General features: G+C 42.7%; 1 protein-coding gene across 1 annotated transcript; it reads right to left on the bottom strand.

The window, feature by feature from the left end:
* Nucleotides 1-103: 103 nt before the first annotated feature.
* Nucleotides 104-25,485, bottom strand: EIF3J (eukaryotic translation initiation factor 3 subunit J). The gene is made up of 6 exons (XM_036348582.1): nucleotides 25,446-25,485; nucleotides 25,267-25,370; nucleotides 6,319-6,433; nucleotides 3,578-3,739; nucleotides 595-668; nucleotides 104-235 (listed from the first exon to the last, which is right to left on the bottom strand). The coding sequence occupies exons 1-6, from the start codon at nucleotides 25,483-25,485 to the stop codon at nucleotides 104-106; spliced, it is 627 nt and encodes a 208-aa protein (XP_036204475.1).
* Between the last annotated feature and the right edge of the window lie 946 nt (nucleotides 25,486-26,431).

The raw sequence follows: 26,431 nt of genomic DNA, 5'->3' as shown, positions 1-26,431 counted from the left end.
ACTTCTGATTGTAGCATTTGGCAGAACTGAAAGGAAAGGAAGTTGTGCTACATGTTGAAGGGATTGTGGGCAACAGAAAGAAGACACCAGAGAAGATAAAATGTCACATGAAATCTTCAAAGTCTTGTACATATCCTCCATCATAACCACCATAATCTGCCAGATCGTCTTTCATGGTGGCCTTTAATCCCCCTCCAGGAACCACACCTTTCTTCTTCTTTTTGGCTTTGCTTTGCTAAAGATAAAAGAGAGTCAATTCATGAGACTTGATCTACCAAGTGTTTCTTATCTGGTATAGCAACCCTCAAAGAGACACCAAAGCCTCTGCTCACAGAAAAACTTCAGTTCTTTAAGGGAGATTCCCAGACAACCCAGGGCAATTTCTACTATTAATTCAGAAACCAAGACTGTGAACATGTTTGTTTGGAAAAAAAAAAAAAAAAGTAAAAGTCACTCACACTCACACCGTTCTATTCCAATTTAAATGGTATTGGTAAACTGCTTGACCTTTAAGTTTTCCAGGCTTGTTAAGAATGTTATGCCTGCACCACCATCCTAATGAAATACACATTGCCCCACACAGCTTGCTCTTACCTTTTCTTGCTTCTGTTTCTCACTACAAAGCACAGTCAGTGAATTGGTGATCTTTTTCAAGTCATCAATTTCCACTATAAAAGAAAAAGTATGCCACTAATTTTTAATCATTTTTGGGAATAAGGCAAAATATACATTCTTCCCCATGTGCTATGAAAAATCTAATTTGTCTATCATTAACTTCAGTATCTTTGAAAAGATTGTAATTCTCCTGTTTGACATACGGCCAGGCATACAAATCAGAACTATTAAAAACTAGAGGCCCGGTGCACGAATTTGTGCAGCAGTGGGGTCCCTTGGCCTGTGGGATCGGGCCAAAACCAGCTCTGCAACATCCCCCTAGGGTTCCTGGATTGCAAGAGGGCACAGGCCCGGCCAAGGGACCCCACTGGTGCGCAATCAGGGTCAGGGAGAGATGCAGGAGGTTAGCCAGCCAAGGAGAGACCGTGGGAGGGCTCCAGGGCGTGTCCAGCCCATCTTCCTCAGTCCCGATTGGCCGGACCCCAGCAGCAAACTAACCTACCAGTTGGAGTGTCTCCTCCCTGGTGGTCAGTGTACGTCAGAGCGAGCGGTTGAGTGGCCTTAGCATATCATTAGCATATTACACTTTGAATGGTTGAACGGCTGACCGGACACTTAGCATATTAGGCTTTTATTACATAGACGAGAGGCCCGGTGCACAAAATTTGTGCACAGGTAGGGTCCCTAGGCCTGGCCAGCAATCAGGGCCGATCTGTGGGGCAACTAGCAGGGTGATCAGGGCCCCCCACTCACACCCACCTTGGCCAGCCTGGCCCTGCCCCCTGCCACCAGTCGCCTTCCTCTGCAGGGCAATTGGGGGGGGGGGTCCCCACTGGCACCCGCCTTGGCTGGGCTGGCACTGCCCATTTGCTGGCCCCACCCCCCACCTCCCTCTGCGGGCTGACTGGTAGGGCGATCGGGGGTGTGGGGGGGGGGCCAGCTCGCACCCACCTTGGCTGGCCTGGGGCCTAAGGGAAACTCCTGCGTTGAGTATCTGCCCCCTGGTGGTCAGTGTGCATCATAGCAACTGGCCGTTCTGCCATTCAGTCAATTTGCATATTAGGCTTTTATTATATAGGCTATATGTGTGTATATGTGTGTGTGTGTGTGTGTGTGTGTCTGTAGCCAGTGTCCGTGACGACCAAATGACCAGTCACCATGAGATGGTCCCTCCCCCGACTCACCCTCCCACCCGTGGGCAGGGCAGGGCAGGACTACGGACTGGCGAACAGGCAGAATGGCTGACCTCTTGGTCCCTGCCCCTGGCCCGCAGGCTCCGATGGATCAGAGATGGTGAACGGGGGAATCGGGGTGGGTAGCGGGAGGACCGGGCTGGCTGTCAGGCCGTTGGGATCACCTGCTCATCCCCGGCTGCTCGGAGGCTCAGGCCTGTGGAAAAGCAGGCGCTGGTGACTTCACCTCCATGCACATGCGCCGGGCCAGCCGCTGAGGGAACGCGCTGCCCGCTCAGGCCTGGGCGGGTAGGTCGCGGGTGTGCCCCGCAGCTTCCATCAGGACCTCAAGCCCCAGCAGCAGCGGCGGCACCCGCGTGAGCAGCCCCAAGTGGGCAGCGTGTTCTATCAGCGGCCAGCCCAGCGCACACACATGGAGGTGAAGTCGCCAGCGCCTCCTTTTCCACAGGCCTGAGCCCCTGAGCAGCCGGGGATGAGCTGGTGATCCCAACAGCCTGACCGCCCGGTAGCGGAGGTGGTGTTCGGCCTTGGGATTGCTAAACGGGCAGAAAATGGCCCTGATCACAGGAGGCTAGGCCCTAGGACCCTACCTGCATGATTTTGTGTGTGGGGCCTCTAGTATAGAATAAAATGGCAAACTCAGCAACAAAAATTTATCTTTATAATGACCTGTTATCACCAAGACACCAATGCTAACCAAAGAGAAACTAAGTATCTTTACAGCTCAGTGTTCCCTCCTATTCTCCTTTCCCCACCAAACATACAGATAACCATGCCCTTCCATAATATCCTTGATGCTCAGTGAATGAACATGGAATAATAATTATTAAACCTTCAGATGACAACTCCCCACCTCCTGGAGTCTCCATTTTCTAACACAGGAACTAGAATGAAAGTAGTAGCTATCTCAGAAATCTGTGTCCTACCAGGAGACAACATCTTTTAGTGAACAACAATATATCCTCCTATCTTTATAAAAATATTAAGCTGAAAACAGTTTTTAGCTACCAAAAAAGTAACTAGTTTTGATTAGGGAGCTCCTTCAAAAACAGGAAAAATAATATATGCAGAAAAGACCAACTCTGGGGATATAATAACTCATCAAATAACCCCCAACTTAGTAATAATTTCTCAAAACCCAATTTAAAATCCATTATGTAAAATTCCTTTTCCTCAATCTTAAAAACAATAAATACTAGCAAAACCAGTCCCTTACTGTATTGGTGCTGCACCACCCCTGGTTGTCACTCCCACACCCAGCCTCTGAAATGCGTGACTGAGTCCTCTCTCAGGGCACAGCACCACACCCGTGGGCCCAGAGAATAGGTGCTAGCTCTGTTGAGCAACTTGCACCTGTCACAGGCTTCTTCATTTATAAAAGGAATATACAATTGCTGTGATCTCAGCTCTAAAATCTTATATGCCCAGAGAGCATTTTCCCCAAAAGACACTTCCTAGCCCCTTTCAAGATATAATTAGATAAAAGAATAAGCTAGTGCTGTATTAGCTGCTGTGGCAACAAATCTCAGATGTCTCCTTGGGAAACCATTGTGAAAACATTAAGAAGGCAGCCTCAAAAAGGAACAAAACCATTCAAACTAATTGCATGTTTGCAGAACACCATTCTCATAGTAACTACTAAAAAGTAAATACTAAGTCTGTATATTATAGCATTCCTCCTCCCAGCCCTGCAAAAAGTCAACCTCCATCTTCTTGAGTGTGCCCTTACTAAAATCCACGTGCAGGGGCTAGAGATTAGAATTACTTACATGAAATACACACATCTCGAACTAAGGCTTCTAAAAAACTGGCATAATATAATGACTTTTCATATTGTGTAATTTTATCTTTTAGTAGCTTTCCAAACTCTGTGAAGTCCTCTCTTGAAGATGGGTTCATAGCATCTATTCCAAAAACTGTATTAGTAACACCTGTAATAGAAAGGGAGCACTGCAAATATCAGAAAGATATTTTTAAAGTTTATAAACCAATTAGACACCTGAACAACCCTGCTACGTCATTCTAAAGCAGAAATTCTTAACCTGGGACCTTGAACAGAATTCAAGGGGCCTGTGAATTTGGATGAGAAAAAAATTATAGCTTTTATTTTTACTAACCTCTAGTTTCCTTCCATTTTGATTACCGGCAACAAATCACAGACGCAAAACCTGACTGTTACCAACAGAAATCAGATACTTTCCTTTCACATTACAGTTGTCTCAGATATCTTGAAACATTATTCACAGTCATTATTACTTTAAAATTACATTACTTATTAGACCTGCTCTAGGTCTTACTCAATACATCAAAGAACCATGTAATTATTGTGTCAAAAGTTATTTTAATATTTTGATAGCTATTTCAATATTTATTTCAAAAGATTTATTTTGTAAGTAAAGTCCTGTGTGTTTTGTTTTATGCATTTAAAAACATCAGATTAAAAAGGGGCCCACGGGCTTTGGCAGACTGCCATGCCAAAGGAGTCCCTAGCACAAAAGAATGCTCTTAAGGCAGGGGTGGGCAAACTTTTTGACTCGAGGGCCACAATGGGTTCTTACACTGGACCGGAGGGCCGGAACAAAAGCATGGATGGAGTGTTTGTGTGAACTAATATAAATTCAAAGTAAACATCATTACATAAAAGGGTACGGTCTTTTTTTTTTTTTTTTTTTTTTAGTTTTATTCATTTCAAACGGGCCGTAGTTTGCCCACGGCTGTCTTAAGGTATCTGTCCAAGAACAGCCCAGAGTGAAGTGGGGAGAGAAGGAAAAAAGCAAAGAAAACGATGGTTTCTGTCAAAGTATCCAGCTAACTAACTCTAGAAGCTAAGCAGGAGCAAACCATGTGTTAAATCCCAATAGAAAAATTAATATGTCGGTACACTTTTTTGTCCTCAGTAGTCTAAATTAGTTGTTAACAATGCCACTGATTCAGTATTTTAATATGAAAAACACAACACTGAAATCCTATTAACCAAACAATGACTGTATGTATGCATGTTTTGGCCTTTTAATCTGTAATTGGTGTCCTATATTAGGATTTATGGGTACCACATAAACCCTTCTCTTTAATAAACACATGGGCGGCTTTTACCATCCTTGAAGACACAAGAGAATGGCTGAGTGCCCTCTGTGATGAGATGAGTGCAGTTAAGACATTTCAAGCACATTCCAGCAGACAGGAGCATCTCTTGAGATTACTAGAGGCCCAGTGAAAGATAAGGTCACACTTCCCATAAAAAGGAAATGATTACTAGAGTCAGCCTGCTTGATTGTTTTAAAGAAAAGGAATGAGGGGAAAACTAGATTGTTTTTGGCTCTAGGTTTGGATTTCCAGTTATTTAACTGTTTCAATATGATCTTCTACTCTACAAAGTACTCAATAGCTGACAACAATAAACTTGGTTAAAATGAGAGCTTTTACTTTCTCTGGGCATGTTCCTTCCTTTTATCCTCTGTGCCATGTAACTATCCTCCTGGGACACTCTGAACTGATTTTTTTACAGGACCTTGAACATGTCTTTTATCTCATGCACTAACCATAGCTGCAGGTATGGCACACAGAATGGAAGCCGTCTGCAGCGGTCCTCAACCTGTGGGTCGAGACCCTGAAAATACATCCTGCATATCAGATATTTACATTACGATTCATAACTGTAGCAAAATTACAGTTATGAAGTAGCAACGAAAATAATTTTATGGTTGGGGGTCACCACAACATGAGGAAATGTGTTAAAGGGTTGCAGCATTAGGAAGGTTGAGAACCACTGGTAGAGATAGGGCATGGTGAAGGCCAAGAAGGGTTGCAGAAAGAAATTACTCTGAGCACAAGAAGGCACAATCAAAGTGAAATACCACCCTCTCACCACCACCTCTCTCTCCCAGCACTAGCATGCAATACTAAGTCTTATTCAGACTTAATTAAGACAACAGGACAGCCCTACAGGTAGTTTGGTATTTAAATCTCAAAGCTACAGACCTCACATTCCATCCAAATTTCACACCGTTGATAAATACATTTTACAAAGTGGTAGACTTTATTTGGGTCCAATGACTTTTTATCTTAATAATCTTTTATTTGGCCTGGCTGGTATGGCTCAGTGGTTAAACATCAACCCATGAACCAAGAGGTTGCCGGCTCAATTCCCGGTCAGGGCACATGCCTGGGTTGTGGGCTTGATCCCTGGTGGGGTGCGTGCAGGAAGCAGGAGATCAATGTTTCTCTCTCACTGATGTTTTTATCTCTCTCTCTCCCTGCCTCTCTAAAAAAATCAATTGAAAACATAGTTTAGAAAAATATATTTCATTTAATACTCAAAACATAATTATTCAAAAATCTAAATATGTGTCTCACTCCACCATAATTCATTTGAAACCTCAAATATAAAGAGAATAAAAACTGCTAATACCTAAAGTAGCCAGTAATATGTTTCTTCAAAAAGATGTTTTCTAAACTTTCATAACTACCAAGATTTTCACAATTACTTGAAACCTCAGTATCTCCCACTTACCAAAAGTTTCTTTTGCTAATTCAAGGTCTGCTTCTTCCTGTAATTTCTTTAGCCGCAGTTTATCTGCTAATTGTTCTTCTGGTGTTAGTACTTTTGTTTCTTCAGGTTCTTCTAACTAAAATGATACAGAAGTGAAGTTTTAAAAGGGCTGGAATCATGATAGGTGGACCCAGTACATCTATTTTCTATGAATTTTTTTATAAGCACATGTAATCATAAATAATAGCAAACACTTAAAAGTATATACATACTGTATTTTGGCATTCTTCTAAACATTTTAGATATTCTTATCCTAATATTAAAGGGGAAAAAACTGAGGCACAGAGAGGTTAAGCAACTTGCCCATGGTAACAGGTTAACACAGCTTGTAATGGGAAAGAGCTAAGATTCGAATCCAGGAAGACTGAGCTTATTTCTACAACCTTTTTTAAAAATAAAGAATTGAGCCCTAGCTGGTTTGGCTCAGTGGATAGGATCCTGGGTTGAGTTCCAGTCAAGGGCACATGCCTGGGTTGCAGGCTCTATCCCTAGTAGGGGGCGTGCAGGAGACAGCCAATCAATGATTCTCTCATCATTGATGTTTCCCTCTCTCTCCCTCGCCCTCTCCCTTTCTCTCTGAAATGAATAAAAATATTTTTTTTTAAAAGAAAGAATTGAAATTGTAAAAAAAAAAAAAAAAGGATTTGAGATTGTAGACAGAGTGAAAATGGCGCTCACATTCTGCTGCTAACACTGTATACTGAAACAATCTTCCTAGAGCAACTTGGTAATAAGTATCAAGTCTTTATAATTTCAACTAAATTTAGAACCAACTTGAATGTTCAACAACCAAATGGCATATCCATATAATAATATGCAGACATAAAAACACTTATTTTCCAATCACACACCACTGAGATGACAGTTAACATTTCTATATATTATGATATAATTTTCTACAACACACACACACACTGCTTTTACTATAATAAGGGGAAATCTTCGACAATATTTATCCAAGTGGGAAAAGTGAAGGGAATTTGTGTCATTCATAATTATCCATGCCTATGCAGTTTGAGGATTTTGATTCAGAAGTCCACTTCTGAAATAGATCATTTTATTTCTCATGGAGAAGATGAAATGAGAAAGTTCATTATGCCAAGTTAGGAAATCTCAAACACTTGCTAGAAAGAAAAAGGGAAGTATCTTGACTTATTTGTCTAACAGTTAAGTGTTGACATCAAGTATTTCCTGCATCAAAGCTAAATATATATTAACTCAATACCTGGCCTAAGATAAACTGAGTACATTCTAAGTAAGGTTTATGTTAGATTTGTATGTACCCATGGACAAAGACAATAGGGTGGTGAAGGCCTGGGATGGGGGGAGGGGGGGCTGGAGGGGGTCAATGAGGGGGAAAAGGGAACATACGTAATACTTTCAACAATAAAGATTTATGGCAGGGGAGGGGGGGGTTAGAGATCTACCAAAGGACTTGTATGCATGCATATTAGCATAACCAATGGACACAGACACTGGGGTGGTGGGGGCTTGTCCTGGGGGGTGGGAGTGGCGACGGTGCGGGTGGGGTCAATCAGGGAAAAAGGAGACCTATGTAATAATTTAAACAATTAAAAAAACTAGAAAAAATAGATGGGGGGCCAGTATGGCACAGTGGTCGAGGGTCAACCTATGAACCAGGAGGTTATGGTTCCATTCCTGGTCAGGGCACATGCTGGAGCGGCTCAATCCCCAGTGTGGGGCATGCAGGAGGCAGCCCATCAATGATCCTCATCATTGATGTTTCTATCTCTTTCTCTCCCTCTCTCTTTGTCTCTGAAATCAATAAAAATATATTTAAAGAAAAAATAAATAAAGTTAAGCCACAGCCAGCTCAGTTGTTTGGAGAGTCGTCCCATATACCAAAAGGCTGTGGGTTTGATTCCCAGGTGAGAATTTAAAAAAATAAATAAATTAATTAAAATCTTAAAACTGAAAACAAACAAACAAAAAAGTGTACCAAACTAGACATAAGGCCACTGGGAAGAGAATTCAAATGACTTTAGAACCCAGGACATAATTATACATCCTTAGCAGGACATATTCAAAGCTCAAAATGAATTGCAAGGAAATCCTAAAATTCATTCAGTAGCTCTACCTTGTTAGTAATATTGGTATTGTAAAAAAAAAAAAAAAGTGTAGTCAGAATAAGAAAAAATATCAGTATGAACTAATGATCACACATACACCTTACTTTCCTAGCTTATTAATCCACGAAAAGGGATGTAGGCTATCACAATAACACTAAGTACTACAGACATCTAGATCTGGCCTCTATATATTATTTTCCACTAAAAAAAACCTCAGAGGAGCAGCTAATTCCAGGCTTAATGAAGAATGTTTATCGGGTAAGGCTGGCACTTCTTATTGTATCAGAAACAAGGAAGCTTTCAAAGACTAATGGGATCCCTATCAAAAGGATAAAGATAGAAACTACTTAAAGGGATTCCTACTGGCCAAAGTTGGGACAGTTTGACCATCAAAAAACTACTGTATATTAGTAAAACACAATGAATTTATAAAAATCTCCAAGTCCATAAATTTACTCAAAATAAAATCCACAAAATCCTTCATTTTTCACCACATGAAGTTATTATCTCTTTACTCTGAAAATTTATAAAAGGAAAAGAATTAAGCTTTTACTCTTTTTAGTACAAACCATATCCAAAGGAACCAAGTAGCAAAAGAAGAAAAAAAGCCAACCAATAAAAAAAAAAAGGAAGAGAAGTCACAATGAGAAAAATCACTATTCTGTAATATCTAATGTAATAATTAGGCAATGATCAACAGTGATACAAAACTATTGGGTGAGAAGCTGACGTGAAATTGGATTATTTGCCAGAAGAAATATGTAATTTTATGAGAAGGATCAGGCTGTCTCAACTTTAACCCAGTGATCAATTTTAGCATCACTAATAATAGGACAGACATTACATGACTACTGATGTGATGTGAAGTAATATGAAGCACACAGCATTACCTCTAAAGCAGTGGTTGCCAACCTTTCGGACCTCACGGACCACCAGTGGTCCGCAAACCACCGCTGGGCGACTGCTGCTCTGAAGTATTGCAAAATGCATAATGTGTGTTATTTATCTTATTTTAGCAAAAAATTGCTGAAACAGGTTTGGCTCAGTGGATGAAGCGTCGGCCTGTGGACTGAAAGGTCCCAGGTTCGATTCTGGTCAAGGGCATGTACCTTGGTTGTGGGCACATTCCCAGTGGGAGATGTGCAGGAGGCAGCTGATCGATGTTTCTCTCTCATCGATGTTTCTAACTCTCTATCTCTCTCCCTTCCTCTCTGTAAAAAAAATCAATAAAATGTATTTAAAAAAAAATAGATGAAGCAAATATGGCAAAATATTAACAACTGTGATGTGTATGATTATTCATTATGCTATTGATAACTATGCGTTTTTCTTGAATATTTGGAACAAGATCAGGAATCTTGTATTAATTTGTGTTTGTTTTTTTTTTTAAATAGAAAACACATTTAAATGATTCAAAAATAAAAACAATAAGAAGCACTTCTAACAGCATGGATGGAACTAGAGAGCATTATGCTAAATGAAATAAGCCAGTCAGAGAAAGATAAATACCACATGATCTCACTCATTTATGGAATATAATGAACAACATAAAATGATAAACAAAAACAGATCCAGAGACAGAGAAGCATGGATCAGACCGTCAAACCTCAGAGGGAAGGTAGGGGAGGGTGAGGGTAAGGTGGAGAGATCAACCAAAGGTTTTATATGCAGGTATATAGGCCTAACCAATGGACACAGACAACGGGGGTGAAGGCATGAGTAAGGGGTTTGAGGGGTAATTTGGGGATAAGGACACATATGTAATAACTTAATCAATAAAGAAATTTAAAAATATATAAATAAATAAATAAACAAACAAACACATAGTACCTGGCAGAGAAACAGACACTTTTTATATGGCTGTGGTCATTACACAATTATAACTGTTCCCGAATGTTTGTGAAAACTTAAAAGGCATTCTAATACATAAAGTTTCTAGGTTTGGTTTTTGTAAAAACCACAAATTCAGTTTTGGGATTAACTTATTGATGGTGTTCATTTAACGTCTTTACAAAGCCCCTCAAATTGCAAGGCAGTATCGGTTGCCTATTAAGACACTGTACTACTACTACTGATGTGAGAGTTCTATATTTTAGAAAATCAATAGTACTTACCCTCTTTTTAATTTCCTCTTGCCTTTTCTTCTGTTGCCGTTCTTTTTCTTTTATCTTCTCTGTTATTTTTTTCTTTTCTGAAATTTTTACTTCTAAAAGTAATTTTTTAATCAATTATTTTGAATATTTTCCAGTTTATGGATGAGACAGACATGATACCTGTATACTTCAAAAAGCCAACCCTCTCCCAGCTCCAATTTCATATGGTGATTTCTTGGCAAATAAGAATGGGAACGTTCTGGAACTCTTTTTCCTCTCTAACCTGACCCCTAAGATCCAAACACCTGCCTTCATATTTTCCCATAGTCCTTTACGCAGGACTTAGATCATTCAACTATGATACCACATCCTTTACCCTCTCATAATACTAAAAAAGAAGCATGTATCTAATCTAATTATGTTTTGAGATGAGAGAAGAGATGCAGGGAGAAGAGAATAAAGTGGGAATGAAAGGATGTTTGGTTTCTAAATACCAAAATTTTAAGTCTTATGAGTTTTTTGTCATTTGTCTTAACATAAGTACCAGATATTCACCAAGACATAAAACCAAAAATGTAGAAACCCCAGTGGCTCACCTGGTTTTACTTCTGCTTCCTCTTTTTTTTCCTCCTCCTCATCATCCCAATTATCCTAAAGAAAAGAACTTCCATTAATAACTCTTGCATTTTTACTTTTCCATGTGAACTTTATTATCAACTTGTCTAACTCCACAGAAACATGCTTGTTGGTATTTTTTTGGTCCTGCATTAAATTTATAAATTAATAGTGGAGAACTGTCATCTTATGTTAAGCTGTTCTCGCCAAGAAAAAGGACTATCTTTCCATTTGTTCAAGTTGACCTCTGTATCTTTCAAGGATTGGTTTAAAGTTTATCTTTTAGGTTTTGCACATTTCTCCTTTTATTTTATTTTATTTTATTTTTGCACATTTCTCAAGCATTTCATCTTCCATGTTACTACTGTAAATAGGGCTGTGTTTTTTTCCCTTTTATGTCCTCTAACTGGTTATTTGTGTATAGAAAAACTATTAGTTTTTGGTTTTTATTTTAAAGAGAAAGGGAGTGAGAAGGACACTGATTTTGTTGTTCTACTTGTTTATACATTCACTAGAGGCCCAGTGCACGAATTCATGCATGGGGGGGGGGTCGCTCTAGGTGGCCTGCAGGGATTGGGCCGAAACCTGCAGTTCAACACCCACCTGCAATTCAATGCCACCTGCAGCTCCTACCTGCTGCTCCTGCTCATCCTGGCCCCACTGTGCCTGCCATGGGCTCACACCTAATCAGTCCTGCATCTGGTGCCCTCCCAAGGGGAGTGGCCTGTGGGATCCGGCTGAAACCAGCTTTCCGACATCCCCCAAGGGGTCCCAGACTGCAAGAGGGCACAGCCAAGGCTGAGGGACCCCACCGGAGCACGATCAACCCGGGGAGGGACCGAGGGAGGGCTCCAGGGGGTGTCTGGCCCATCTCGCTCAGTCCCAATTGGCCAGGCCCCAGCAGCAAGCTGACCTACCGGTCAGAGCGTCTGCCCCCTAGTCATCAGTGCACATCACAGGGAGTGGTTGAGCAGCCTTAGCATATCATTAGCACATTACCCTCTGATTGTTTGGTTGTTCTGCCATTCAGTCTATTTGCATATTACCCTTTTATTATATAGGATTGCTTGTTTTTTTGTATATGCTTTGACTGGAGGTCGAACCTGCACCCTTGGCATATGGGGACAAATGCTCTAAACAACTGAGCTACCTGGCTAGGGTAGGTTTTTGTTTGTGGTTTTTGGTTTTTTGGTTTTTTAACTTTTTAATTGAATTTATTGAGTTGACAATTGGTTAACTATGTTAATTTTATAGCCTACCATACTAATTTACCACTTAGTTTTATCATTGATTCTCTAGGGTTCTCAAAGTATACTATCATATCATCTGCAAACAAGAGCTACTGTACCTTTAATTCTTCTTTACTAATTCTATGCCTCCACAACTGATTTATTTTATCTAACTGCACTGGCTAAACCCCTAGAGCACAATGTGAATAGCAGGAAAGATAATGGGTATCACTGCCTTGATCTTCTTTAAGGGAAATGCCTCTAGTGTTTCCCCATGAAGTGCTATGAACCCCACCACATTTATGCAATAAAATTTATCAATCTTATTGCCTCTTGATTTTCTTACAGCAAGGAATTTCCTTCTAGAACATGTATGATTTCATTCTTTTTTTCACTTAGATATCTGATCCATTTGGAGTTTCTTTTGTATGATGTGAAATATGACCTATTTTATCTTTTTCCAAATGGTTACCTAGTTGTCACAGCATCATTTATTAAAAAGTCCATTTTTGCCCAGTCATTTACAATATACTATATTTTCATAGGTATCTGGTCTGTATCTGCTTTCTATACTATCCCATTAACCTACTGTTTCTTCATACACCAGTACCAGACTGCTTTAATTAATTACATCGACTTTATAGTATGTTCTTATGTAAGCTAGGGCTAGTCTCCTCTTGTAGATTTTTTAGTGTTTTCCTGCCATTCTTGCATGTTTGTTTTTCCATATTAACTTATATCAAATTGTCTAATTCCATAAAAAAAGCTTTTCCATTAACAATTAAAACATAAGCCCTAACCGGTTTGGCTCAGTGGATAGAGCATTGGCCTGCAGATTGAAGGGTCTCAGGTTCGATTCCGGCCAAGGGCATGTACCTTGGTTGTGGACACAGAGTGTGCATGAGGCAGCTGATCGATGTTTCTCTCTCATCAATGTTTCTAACTCTCTATCCCTCTCCCTTCCTCTCTGTGAAAAATCAATAAAAATATTAAAAAACAATAACAACAACAAAAAAAACATAAGCCCTGTTCAGGTAACTCAGTTGGTTAGAGCATCATCCCAATTTGCCAAGGTTTCGAGTTTAATCCCAGGTCAGAGCACATAAAAAAAATCAACCAATGAATGCATAAATAAGTGGAACAACAAATCAGTGTTTATCTCTCTTCTCTCCCCCTCCCCGCCTTGCTTTCTCTCTCTCCTCTCTCCTCTCTCTCTCTCATCAATAAATAAAAGTGAAAAACACCACTCAGGACAACCAAACCAAAACTAAAACCCTCTCTTAAATTCATAGTTTTAAAATAAAAAAGTACTTTATCCTTCTTACTTTCCCATATTCTAACCAAAACATCCAACATTCTAACCATTGGCTCAATTATTTCAAGCAGTATTCCATATAGCACAACCCTGGTTACTGAATTAAATACAGTGCAAGGTTGGGCAAAACTACATTCATAGTTGTTGGTATGGAAAATAATACAATAATAAATAAATAATACAAAAACTCTTTTGCATACTCAATATTTAAGAGGAGTCAAGAACTGATAAACAGCTTCATGGAACACACTCCCTAACTTGGGTGGGACACTTTAAGGTAGATCTATACTCTGTCTTTTCTACCTATAACAGTCGTTGAGCTAAAAATAAACCAATTATCAAACAATTTTCTAAAGGCTCCACAGAATTCAGAAGGTTTAAGTTTAATAAGGATAGACACAGCCCTGTGTTTAAATAGGGCTTTAATGTATAGGTAGCTTGGACATTGTCTAAGCAACCACCAGGCACACTATGACGCACCATTTGAATTTGAGCCATAGGATGGCAGATGCAGAGCAAGCAGTCCTGACGCTACTAAAAGATGCAAAGGCTGACTAATGTGCTTTAAATATGACACCAAGGTTCTGGTTTTATAACAAGACAGATCATAAAATCTAAATCAGTCTAGATATATAAAGTAACCAAGCCTTGATTCTTTCTTAAGATTTTTTATTGGTTTTTAGACAGAGAGGAAGGGAGATGGAAAGAGAAACATCGATGTGAGAGCAAAACACTGATAAGCTACCTCCCACATTCCCCCCACTGGGGATCTCGCCCCACAACCCAGGCAAGTGCTCTGACCAGAAATTGACCCAGCAACCCTTCAGGGCTCGAACTGAGTCACACTAGCCAGGGAAAAACTTGATTTTTTTTTAAATTTTATTAAATACTGGAGGCCTGGTGCACGAAATTCGTTCACTGGGGGAGGAGGGTGTGCCTCAGCCCAGCCTGCACCCTCTCCAATCTGGGTTCCCTCGGGGGATGTCCAACTGCCGATTTAGGCCCTGATCACAATCCAGGACTGCTGGCTCGCAACCACTCGCCTGCCTGATTGCCCCTAACTGCTTATGCCTGCCAACCTGATCACCCCCTAACCACTCCCCTGCCAGCCTGATCGACACCTAACTGCTCCCTGCCGGCCCAACTGCCCCCAACTACCCTCCCCTGCCGGCCTGGTCGCCCCCAACTGCCCTCTCCTGCTGGCCTGGTCGCCTCCCAACTGCCCTCTCCTGCTGGCCTGGTCGCCCCTAACTGCCCTCCCCTGCCAGCCCGGTTGCCCCTAACTGCCCTACCCTGCTGGCCTGGTCGCTCCCAACTGCCCTCCCTTGCTGGCCCGGTCGCCCCTAACTGCCCTCCCCTGCTGGCCTCATCATGCCTAACAACCCTCCCCTGCTGGCCTGGTCGCCCTTAACTGCCCTCCCCTGCAGGCCTGGTCCCCCCCAACTGCTGTCCTCTGCCAGCCATCTTGTGACCACATGGGGGCAGCCAGCTTGTGACCACATGGTGGCCGCGGCGGCCAACCAAGCCTTCTTTTTTTTCTTTTCACAAGCCTTGATTCTCAATAAAAATCTGTATGTCCACCAAAGAAACAAAAAGTCCCAATTAAGGCTGCCATGAGGTCTGCAGCACAGTAGAAAGAACTTGTATAAAAGTAAAAATATTTTTATAATCACTTTACCTTGGCAATTTAACCCATAGCTCAGAGTTCACAGAATGAAAGCAAAACAAGAGCAGATTGGGGGTTGGGGGGACTGGGTGAAAAAGGTAAAGGGATTAAGAAGAACAAATTGGGCCCAGCCAGTGTGGCTAAGTGGTTGGGCATCAACCTATGAGCCAGGTCAGGGCACATGACCAGGTTGCGAACTTGATTCCCAGTGTGGGGTGTGCAGGAGGCAGCTGATCAATGATTCTTTCTCATCATTGATATTTCTCTCTCTCTCTCTCTTCCCCTCTGAAATCAAGAAAAAATATATTTGGGGGTGGGGGGAAGGAGTACAAATTGGTAGTTACAAAATAGTCACAGGGATGTAAAGTACAGCATAGATAAATATAGCCAAGAATATTTTGGTAACTATGTATGGTACCAGAGGGGTACTGGAAATACTGGGGAGAACACTTTGCAAAATATATGATTGTCTAATCACTATGTTTGTACACCTGAAACCAATACAAAGTACTATTAAAAGTAAGCTGTAATTGAAAAATAAAATATTAAACCTGTGTTATTGGTTTAAAAAAAAAGAAAACCAGCTAGTCATTGTTGGGACATCTGAGATAACAGAGTTAGAAATTAGAGAGCAAATGTTTGCATTACCTTTCTGGTTTACTTAAGTCCTTATATCAATACACCACAAGACGAAAGGAACCAGCGAACTAAAAATAAAAGTTAACTACCAGACATGTTGTTTTAATCTTCACAGAATATAAGAGAGCTGGGTCTGTGAGTGGCATGCTGCTTAGGCAGTGCTTCAGATAGGAGGACCATTTGCTTATTTCCAGGAAGTGCATATTCACAACTCTAATAGTGATAATGATGATGATAATAATAATAATAATAATAATAGTAGTAGTAATAGCATTTACTAAGTGCTTACTTCACACCAGGCACTGTACAAAGGACTTTATATGTAACACAGTAACCCTCACAAAAGTCCTGTAAGATGGTGTTATCCCCATTTTACCAAGACAGGAATAGCTACCCCACAATCTCAGTGAAAAATAATGAAGGAACATGTTCTGAATGGACCAAAGTTCCTTTAAAGTGTCATGGTGCCGAATCTGGTTTGGCTCAGTGGATGGAGCGTCGGCCTGTGGATGAAGGGTCCCGGGTTCGATTCCGGTCAGGGGCATGTGCCTGGGTTGCGGGCATATCCCCAGTGGGGGATGTGCAGGAGGCAGCTGATCGATGTTTCTCTCTCATCGATGTTTCTGGCTCTGTATCTCTCTCCCTTCCTCTCTGTAAAAAATCAATAAACTATATTAAAATAAATAAATAAATAAATAAAATGTCATGGTAAACGACTTCTAACCCGAGACATGAAGTATAAAATAACTATCTGGGAAGTAGGTCCCTCCCCACCAAAATCTGTTCTTTCAATTAGTTATGAATGAGCTCCCCTGGAATCTCCTCAAAGAGAAGAGTATGGTTCCTACAAAGAAAATATGCCCAGCTACAACTACATAAGTTACCCATTTCAAATTACTTGTGATATTTTATACTAATTTTAAGAAACTAGTCTAGCATCTCGGGGTACTGAAAGGCTAAGAAGGAAGAAGTATGGCTGAAAAATGAGCAGTTCCTCACTCCAATAACTACGAAATAGAGAAAACATGCAACAAAGCATTTTTTTCAATGCTGATTCCCTTTCCCATTAAAACATCATCCCCACCCTACCATATCATCTGCTCCCTCAGACAGTCAAGTTAAACTGTCTCATCAGCCAGACATAATAAGACTACATAGAATTCCACATTCCCTTCCCCATCTCCTTCCCCCACAGGCAAGTATCCCTTAACCCAGTGGTCAGCAAACTCATTAGTCAACAGAGCCAAATATCAACAGCACTTCTTCAAAATAGACTCGCCCAGGCCGAAAACCGACTTCTACGCATGGGCCACGAAGTTTCAGTCGCACTGTACGTGTGCCCGTACGTGGTATTTTGTGGAAGAGCCACACTCAAGGGGCCAAAGAGCCGCATGTGGCTCGCGAGCTGCAGTTTGCCAACCACAGCAACCCATAAGGGACCCCATGAGACTTGCAACCAGGGGACCAATGGGCAGCAGCAGCTCGTCCCAGGCTAACCCCCTGAACCTGTCTCCAAGGCCCCCTTTTCTCTGACTTCCAGGTGAGCCAGAGCAGCCCAGCCTAGGCACTATTGCTCTTTCTATGCCCTTCGTTGTGTCACTGCCCTGAGTTTTTGCTGTGGTCAATAAATTCTTGCTTGCTTTTCTAAAAAAAAAAAAAAAAAAAAAAAGGAAACTGGTCACATTTCCAAACAGATATCATCCCGAAGCAAAAAGCCAGGTGGCTTTCCCCAGGAACTTAAAAAGAGTTTTTGTTTCCCTAGTTATAAAATATGCAGGTGCTCTAAAAGTAAATGTAAGGTAGAATTGTCTAAATCTGACCAATTTTCTGTAAACACTAGGACTTTGTAAATGCTGACAATAAATTCAGATAAAATGCAGAAAAGCCCTAACCGGTTTGGCTCAGCGGGTAGAGTGTCGGCCTGCGGACTGAAGGGTCCCAGGTTCGATTCCAGTCAAGGGCATGTACCTGGGCTGCGGGCACATCCCCAGTACGGGGCGTGCAAGAGGCAGCTGAATCGATGTTTCTCTCTCATCGATGTTTCTAACTCTGTATCCCTCTCCCTTTCACCTTCCTCTCTGTAAAAAATCAATAAAATATATTTTAAAAAAATAAAAATAAATAAAATGCAGAAGAGATTCCTAGAGAAACCTAAAAAGTTAACACTTAAAATAGGAAGTCTAGCCGAAACCGGTTTGGCTCGGTGGATAGAGCATCGGCCTGCGGACTGAGAGGTCCCAGGTTTGATTCCGGTCAAGGGCATGTACCTGGGTTGCGGGCATATCCCCAGTAGGGGATGTGCAGGAGGCAGCTGATCGATGATTCTCTCTCATCGATGTTTCTGACTCTCTATCTCTCTCCCTTCCTCTCTGTAAAAAATCAATAAAATATATTAAAAAAAAAAATAGGAAGTCTATAATTTAGTAAGCCTTAAATGGTTATTTGCTTCAAGAGACTACCTATCAATATCCAATTAAATTCCTTACCAAGTTATTTTAGGTAGCCAATAAATCTTCCAACTATTACATACAATTTATCTCCTAAAATGGCTAGCTACCTCAGAACAGAGGCTGTTTATAAACTACAAATTGCTTATCTATACTCTTCTCCTACAGACACACACCCAACATCATTTGAGCCATTTCTCTGAGAGATATGGCTGCTTTTCAAGTTTAAAAACTGCTTCCCAATTGAACTAAGAATTGAAAACAAAACAAAAATTTTAAACCCTGCTTTCTTTTTATTTATAACAATGCGGCCAGTAGTTGGTTGGTCTGTCATTTTTATAATGTACAACTACAGAATGTCACATGCAATTAGAGAACACATTTAGGGCCAAAATGCTTTCCAACTTAAGCAAGATATATTTATAGATCATCAAACAGAAGTAGTTTCAAGAGCAGTAAAATTATTCTGCCCCATAGCCATAGCCCACTAACACATACTTCTTCCCCCCTTTTCTTCAGTTTGGATTAAAGCATAACCTCTTGCAGGAAAAGAGCCTTTCACTGGCCGGTGTTTTGTTGTTATTAATCCTCACCAGAGAATATTTTCTCCATTGATTTTCAGAGAAAGTGGAAGGGAGAGAGACAGAGAAACATCAATGTGAGAGACATCGATTGTTGCCTGCACACTTCCGACTGGGGCCGGGATCAAGCCGGGAACCGAGGTATGAAGTCCGTGCCCTTGACCGGAATTGAACCCGCAACCCTTCAGTCTGCAGGCCTATGTCAACAATAAATTCAGATAAAATGCAAAAGCAGCTAGGGCCTGGCTAGTGTTTTGTAAAGCTATTCTAACCTGCTCTGAGAGGCCTCAGAACTCTGTAATGGCCCCTGGCAAGGCTGGACTTCCCAGCCAAGTTCAGTTTTTAAAAGAAGCTCAAGCCGTGACTGGTTTGGCTCAGTGGATAGAGCGTCGGCCTGCGGACTGAAAGGTCCCAGGTTTGATTCCAGTCAAGGGCATGTACCTTGGTTGCGGGCACATCCCCAGTGGGAGGTGTGCAGGAGGCAGCTGATCGATGTTTCTCTCTCATCGATGTTTCTAACTCTCTATTCCTCTCCCTTCCTATCTGTAAAAAAATCAATAAAAATATATATTTAAAATAAATAAATAAATAAATAAAAATAAAAGAAGCTCAAAGATTCTTCCATCATCTTAGAGCTATACTGGTCTCTGGAAACCAAATCATTCATTTAATTTAATTTCATTAAGTTTTTAACATCCTATTATGCATGGTTTAGCACTCAGCTGAATTCCATCTCAGTGCCTATCTAATATTCTGAACTGTTATCAATCAATACTACTTTAAATTCCTGGCTAAGCAAGATCTAGATCAAGACACTGAACTCTAACCAAGTAGCTTAATTATTTTCAGTGTTCCAGCACTACAATAACAGTATGTAAGTATTTTTCAATAGCAAACATGCTTCCTAACTAAAAACTTTCATTTATAAAACCTGTCAGGGTATTGCTCTGGCCGGTGTGGCTGAGTTGATTGAGTGTTGTCCCATGTACCAAAAGGTTGCTGGTTCAATTCCCAGTCAGGGCACATGCCAGGTTGTGGGCTCAATCCCCAGTAGGAGGTGTGCAGGAGGTAGCCGATCTATGTTTCCCTCTCTTCCTCTCTCTCCAAAATCAATAAACATATTCTTTTTTTAAAAAATGCCAGGGTATTGAAATGATTTAATTGGGATTTTCTTCAAAATAATCTGGTTGGGTCCTAGCAGGTTTGGCTCAATGGATAGAGCATCAGCCTGAGGACCAAAGGGTCCCGGGTTCAATTCCGGTCAAGGGCACATACCTCGGTTGCAGGATCCTCTCCTGCCCAGGCCCTGGTCGGGGCTCATTCAGGAGACAACCAATTAATGTGTTTGTCTCACATAGATGTTTCTCTCTGTCTTTCAATGGAAAAATATCCTCGAGTCAGGGAAAAAAAAATCTGGTTGGGGGAGGAGAGATGTAAGTGGGGATATAGAAGAAAGAAGATTGGCCATGAATTTATTAAACTTTTCTTTCTACTTCTGTATATGTTTGGAATTTTTCATAAGTTACACACATACTTCAAGATACCCATGTCCTGGCAAAATGCTCACCTTCTGAATATTTCCCAACAATCTCCCATTTCTCTAAACATAGATCCCCTGCTTCAGAAGTGCTATTTCCAGTGCTTGAAAAATGTCCTTACTGTGACAGATTTAAGCTATTAACCCATAAAGGATCCTAACAGATGGTTCAATGGGTAGGACGATGCAGGCAGTTTTCAACTCTAGGGTCTTCATAAGAAATTCTATAACATTATAGAAGCAAATGCCTGAGACGCTGAACACAATCAGAAGCAGTTTTCTCAAAGCAAACTGTACACTCTTTGAATAAATCTAGTTTCTAATCTGTTCTACTGAAATGCTGGGAGACTAGTAAAATGCAGTAAAAGTTGTACTATCCCAGCTTGCAGTGGGTAGGTACTCACTGCCTTGTCAACACAGCCCATACATCATTCCAGCAACGGGGAAGGAGTCCAGCAATATATGCCGAACGAACAATTCCCCCCACAGCCTCTGTATAACATCAGTATAGTAAGAAAAGTAAAATAAAGCCAGTGTAACAGGAAAGTATGCTCCCTGGTTCTAACCTTTTTAAGTGGAAGAAACATAGGCTTTCCCTCCACTAATATTAACAATTCCATAGTTTTACCTAAACCACTTCTGCCATTGTCAGACAGCTATTTTAAAAGTCAAGCGCAGCAAAATGCTATAATGTCTACTAAAAGATAGTAAACTACTGGAGTAAATTACTGTAACAAAGACCTGTTTTCCTTTCATTCCTCAGGACATTACAGATGACATTAAATCTATATATATATATTTTTAAAGAAACTTGTTTATTGGGGGGCAAGAGGATACAAGCAATATAAAAATCAAAAGTTTATCCGGTTTTATTGGCTTTTCTTTCTCTTGGTCAATGGGGTGGGATTTTATTTGTACATTTTTTTAAGGGTCCCAATCTGTTCATGAAATTCTTATATAGGGGGAAGCTGTGGGGCACATATTCCTTAAGGGACCCATTGGGAGAACTATTATCAGGGCAAAATAACTGCTCACTTCCTTCCCTTCTGTTTCATGTGTACTACAAAATAGTCATTGCATGTGATGGTGAGTCCAACAATTAGTAAAAAGAAGCTCTGGAAGCCCACTCTGCCGTCTCAGCACTGGTCCAGGTCCTTCATTATTTTGTCTACTGCCAGAGGGTTTTTTTGATTTTCCAAAAATCCAGGGAACTCTTTTTCCATGAGTACTCTTAGGTCCTCCTTTGTTAAGTAGCCTTTATCCCCAGCAAACTTATGAAACGTAAACATCATGGTTTCCATGGCATGTTCCATTTGAGACGGTATTTTGGTGAGGTCTTGGCGGGACGCGTGGCAGGATTGTCGGCTGCTGGGATGCGCGGCCAGTCTAAATATACATTCTTAAAGGTTAAACACTAGATACTGATATAAACTGAAAACTTACTGTTTCCCCCATATCTTCTGAAGACTTTAAAAAAGTCTCATATTGGCTGGTGTGGCTCAGTGGTTGAGGGATGACCTATGAACCAAGAGGTCATGGTTCAATTCCCAGTCAGGCACATGCCCAGGTTTCAGACTCAATCACCAGTTGGGGGCATGCAGGAGGCAGCCGATTGATGTTTCTCTCTCTCTCTTCCTTCCTCTCTCTGAAATTAATGAAAACATTTTTAAAAATTCCCATATTGTATTAAGGATGGTGATTACTCAATCTCATGGAAACTAAGCCTTGTTGGCATCTCCTTAGGAAAGGATTAGGTACTATAACATTAGAATTCAGATATGTGGTATTACTACCATCCAAGGAGAGAAAATTCAACTTTGATTGGTAACCTTTGAGCAAGCAAAACCTTGCTTGATAAACTTGATCATTCCATTCAAAATATAAAATTCAGCCTTTCGGCCGGAACTGCCATCTTCCAGTAATTTGCCAAAGTGACTAACACAAAGGGAAAGAGGAGAGGCACCTGCTATATGTTCTCTAGGCCTTTTAGAAAACATGGAATTGTTCCTTTGGCCACATATATACAAACCTACAAGAGAGGTGATACTGTGGACATCAAGGGAATGAGTGCTGTTCAAAAAGGAATGCCCCACAAATGTTACCATGGCAAAACTGGAAGAGTGAACAATGTCACCCAGCATGCAGTTGGCTTTTTTGTGAACAAGCAAGTTAAGGGCAAGCTTCTTGCCAAGAGAATTAATGTACATATTGAGCATATTAGGCACTCTAAGAGCAAGACAGCTTCCTGAAACATGTGAAGGAAAATGATCAGAAAAAGAAGGAAGCCAACGAGAAAGGTACCTGGGTTCAACTGAAGCATCGGCCTGCTCCACCCAGAGAAGCACTCTGTGAGAACCAATGGGAAGGAGCCTGAGCTGCTGGAACCCATTCCCTATGAATTCATGGCATTGTAAGTAGAAAAAATAAAGATGACTTCTGTGCTGATAAAAATGTTTCTCTTAATTGAGTAGAAGTGTGGCGGCGTCTCTTCCCCCAAAGAATAATTAAAGAAAACTTTGTGACCTTAAAAGAAAACAACCCATAAAATTCACAATAAACTGCCACTATGGCGAGAACTTAATCCTTCTGAGCTTAGGAAATAAAAAATGTGGTACAAAATAAACCCCAATACTAGATCTAAACAGCCTAAGCATACATTCCATTAGCTAGAAAAAGACAATATCTTAAAGTAAGAGACAATTAACATTTACTGAGTGCCTACTATGTATCAGGCAATTCTGCTTAATGCTTCCCGTGCAATCTCATTTAAAATGTAAATTAACCCCTGAGGTAGCTCCCATAATGACAAGTTACAGACTGAAAACTAAAACAAAGATCAAACACTTGCTCATGACCACAAATATAAAAAATGTCAAGGCAACAATATCAACCCAGGTCTGTCCATTCTGGAGTCCAGGAATCAAACTATTCCGTGGATATCATTATGAGAATCTTGAAGAAACTCAACAGAAATAATCCAACATTTAAACTTGGAAATAAAACAGGCAAGTTCAGCTTTCTTCTCCAAGATCAACTTCAAAGTTTATGTAAAATAAATAAGCTATTTGTATAAGAGAAAGAAATTCTGCATTGAAAGAGTGAATTGGCGAGATGACTTTTATAGTCCTTTAAACTCGTAAATCTCCAAAATTAATTCCAAGTGGTCAGAATTAGAATTACATTTATCAGGATTAATACCATAGATCCAGTAATCTCAGGCAGTTTACTTCATGATATCAGCCCAGATTACTCCATTCAAACCTCATTTTCTGATATTTTTGTCCAGATTTCTCTAATATTTTCTTCTCATTTGGTAATTTATTTCCAATTTTCATTAACAGGTATCTTAACTGCTGCACCCAAATATACATAGAAAAATTAAAAGGGCAAATCTGAACTAAATGCTCCAAACAGAAAATGTTCTACAATGTAGGGAAGTCACTTATATCTTGCAACGAAGGGGTTAACATAATCCATTCCCATGTCTAAGTACTTTCACAACACTACTCATTTATTAACACCAATGTGTGCAAAGCTCCCTTCGTTTCTGAACCTCAGGTTGTTCAAGAAATTGTACATTCACCTCATCAGACTCAGGAGAAAGCAGTACTGAGTATTAAGTTAATAGTAATTTTCTAGCTTAAAAATTTTCAACCCAAGCAGAAGGACTTGTAGAATTAAGTACATGCCAACGAGTAGAAGTTGGGAGTGAAACATTCACTAAATGAACCCAAAACCACGAAATACCATTTTCCAATTCATACAAAACTTTATCTGCACAAATATTTAAAAACGTTGAGAACTTTATTAATAAGAGTCTTCACATGATGGGCTACTTTTAAAAAATCGCCATAGTCATGTTTCTGAAGCCATATGCTAAGCCCCCAGGAGTGCTCACAAATGAGCCAGGAGGGCAAATCTGGATCACACCTGAGAGGATGCACTGGCCCCTCTCTAATCCAGCCTCCAAATCTTCCATCTCTCGTGTGAAGATGAATGTCACTCTGTCAACTTCACGGTTTCCCGGTCGCTGCGGACTGCCCCGTTTCTGGTCAGTAACTGCCGGCCCTTTCGGCACTCAGTTCACCCTTTCACCACAGGGTGTGGGCAGGGAGGCGAAAAGTTATTTCGCTTTACTATTTCTATTTCTCCTGCGTGAAAAAGTTAGACTTAAGCCACAACAGTTCCCTTGTCTAATTGTACCAACTCTACCACTGGGCCTTCGGGGACGTGAATGAATGACTGGTTCTGGGGAGACAGGCGCTCGAACAGGCGGGCGCGTGGCGAGGTGTCCCATATGGGACAAGCCGGGGGGCTCCGTCCCCACGTCGCCAGCCTCATCGCGGCCAGGGGCTCCGGACCACGAAGTTTGCACGTGGGCCGCCCCGCCGCTGCTGTCACCTCCCGTCGCCAGTTGGCGGGTGGGATGCAGGCCGGGGCGCGGACCGACCAAGGGCTGGGGCAGGGCCGCCGCCGCCTCGCCGAGGAAATCCGAAAGGCCACGCTGCCCGTCCCGGCCACACAGTCGGCGAGCGGAGGGAGAGAGGGCAGCGTCGGGCCCTAAGCTCGCGCCCCACCCAGGGCTCGCAGGCCCGGGCGGCGCCCCTGGGCCCAGAGTCCGCCCGCCCGCCCGCCCGCCCAGCGGTGGGCAACTCCCGCCCGCGACGGCGCAGCCCGCAGCCCCGGCCCGCACCCACCTTGACGTCCTCGTCCTCGTCCTCGCCTTCCCAGCGGTCCCCGCCGGCCGTACCGCCGGCCCCCACCTTCCGCACCGGGTCTTCCACGGAGAACGTGTCCGCATCTACGGAAGAGAGCGAGCCGCGTTAGTGCCAGCCGGGGCGAGGGCCCGCTCCCGGCCCCCGGAACTTCCCCTCACCCCAGGAGTCGGAGTCCCCCGCTGCCGCCGCCGCCGCCATGTCGAGCCGGGCGTGAGCGTGTGTGAGGGGAGAGCCAGCGAGGAGCGAGCGCGGCGGGGTGAGTCTCTGGATTCGCTCTCGTTGGCCCGCGCAGGGCACGCTGGGACCGTGGCTGACTGGACGCCCGGGCCCGGGCCCCGCCCCCTCTGGCGGCAGCGACACGCGCGCGGGCGGGAAGGGGGCGTGGGACGTGGCTGGCGGCGCCGCGGAGAGCTCGGGAGGGCGCGGCGGACACTCGGTGCCCAGCGACGCGGGGCGGGAGGGAGCAAGCGGCGTGGAGGCCGCCCCGCCAGCCTGGGCCCGGCGGAAGAAGCGTGAGTGCAAGAAAGTTAGCAGCGCTGCCTCTCGCCTGGTCCTGGCCGGTCCTCGCCTCCCTTCCCGGCCTGTCCCACCCCCGCCCCGACCGGTCGGTCCCTTTGCTCGCCGCAGGTGGCAGGTGGCGGACGCCAAGGAGACCCCCACGCTCGGAACCGGGCTCTGAACGCCATGTCCGCCTGTGGGGACGGGGACGGTGGACCGGCCTCCCCAGCCCCCGGAGGGCGCCGCCGTGCGCCGGGCGAGGGGCCCTGGGCCTGGAAGCCGGCGTGCGCGGCGCGCCCGGGAAGGAGCGAGCGCCGAGGGCGGGGCCCCTGGCCGCCTTCCCTGCCGGGTGCGCGGACTCAGCGCCTGGCAGGTCGGCTTGGCCGGCGTCTCGCAGGGATCAGAGAGAGCACGGTGCTCGGGGATCGCCGCTTCCTGCGAGCCGCTGGCGGCCGGCGCAGGCTCATCCTCTCGCGGAATAACCTCTGGACGCGGTCCTCGCTCGGCATGCGCTCTCGCCTGGTCCTCAGGTCCGCACAGTCAAGGAGCTAAGATGGACGCGTAAATAAGTTCTGGCCCAGTGTGCTGACTGAGACAGACGGCAGCATTGTGAGGTTAATACATATAAAAAGGCGACTTTAACCGT

The sequence above is a fragment of the Myotis myotis genome, unplaced genomic scaffold (genome assembly GCF_014108235.1).
Source record: "Myotis myotis isolate mMyoMyo1 unplaced genomic scaffold, mMyoMyo1.p scaffold_m19_p_1, whole genome shotgun sequence".
Classification (NCBI taxonomy): Eukaryota; Metazoa; Chordata; class Mammalia; order Chiroptera; family Vespertilionidae; genus Myotis; species Myotis myotis.
The sequence above is the reverse complement of the archived record's forward strand: the minus strand, read 5'-3'. Positions and strand labels throughout refer to the sequence as shown.

What these genes read in the sequence shown, in the direction of transcription:
- EIF3J (XM_036348582.1), bottom strand. Translation starts at nt 25,485, where the DNA reads ATGGCGGCGGCGGCGGCAGCGGGGGACTCCGACTCCTGGG. An exon ending in GGGGGACTCCGACTCCTGGG is followed by an intron (nt 25,371 to 25,445) that starts GTGAGGGGAAGT and finishes TCTCTTCCGTAG; the next exon opens with ATGCGGACACGTTCTCCGTG. An exon ending in TCGAGATGTGTGTATTTCAT is followed by an intron (nt 669 to 3,577) that starts GTAAGTAATTCT and finishes TTTCTTTTATAG; the next exon opens with TGGAAATTGATGACTTGAAA.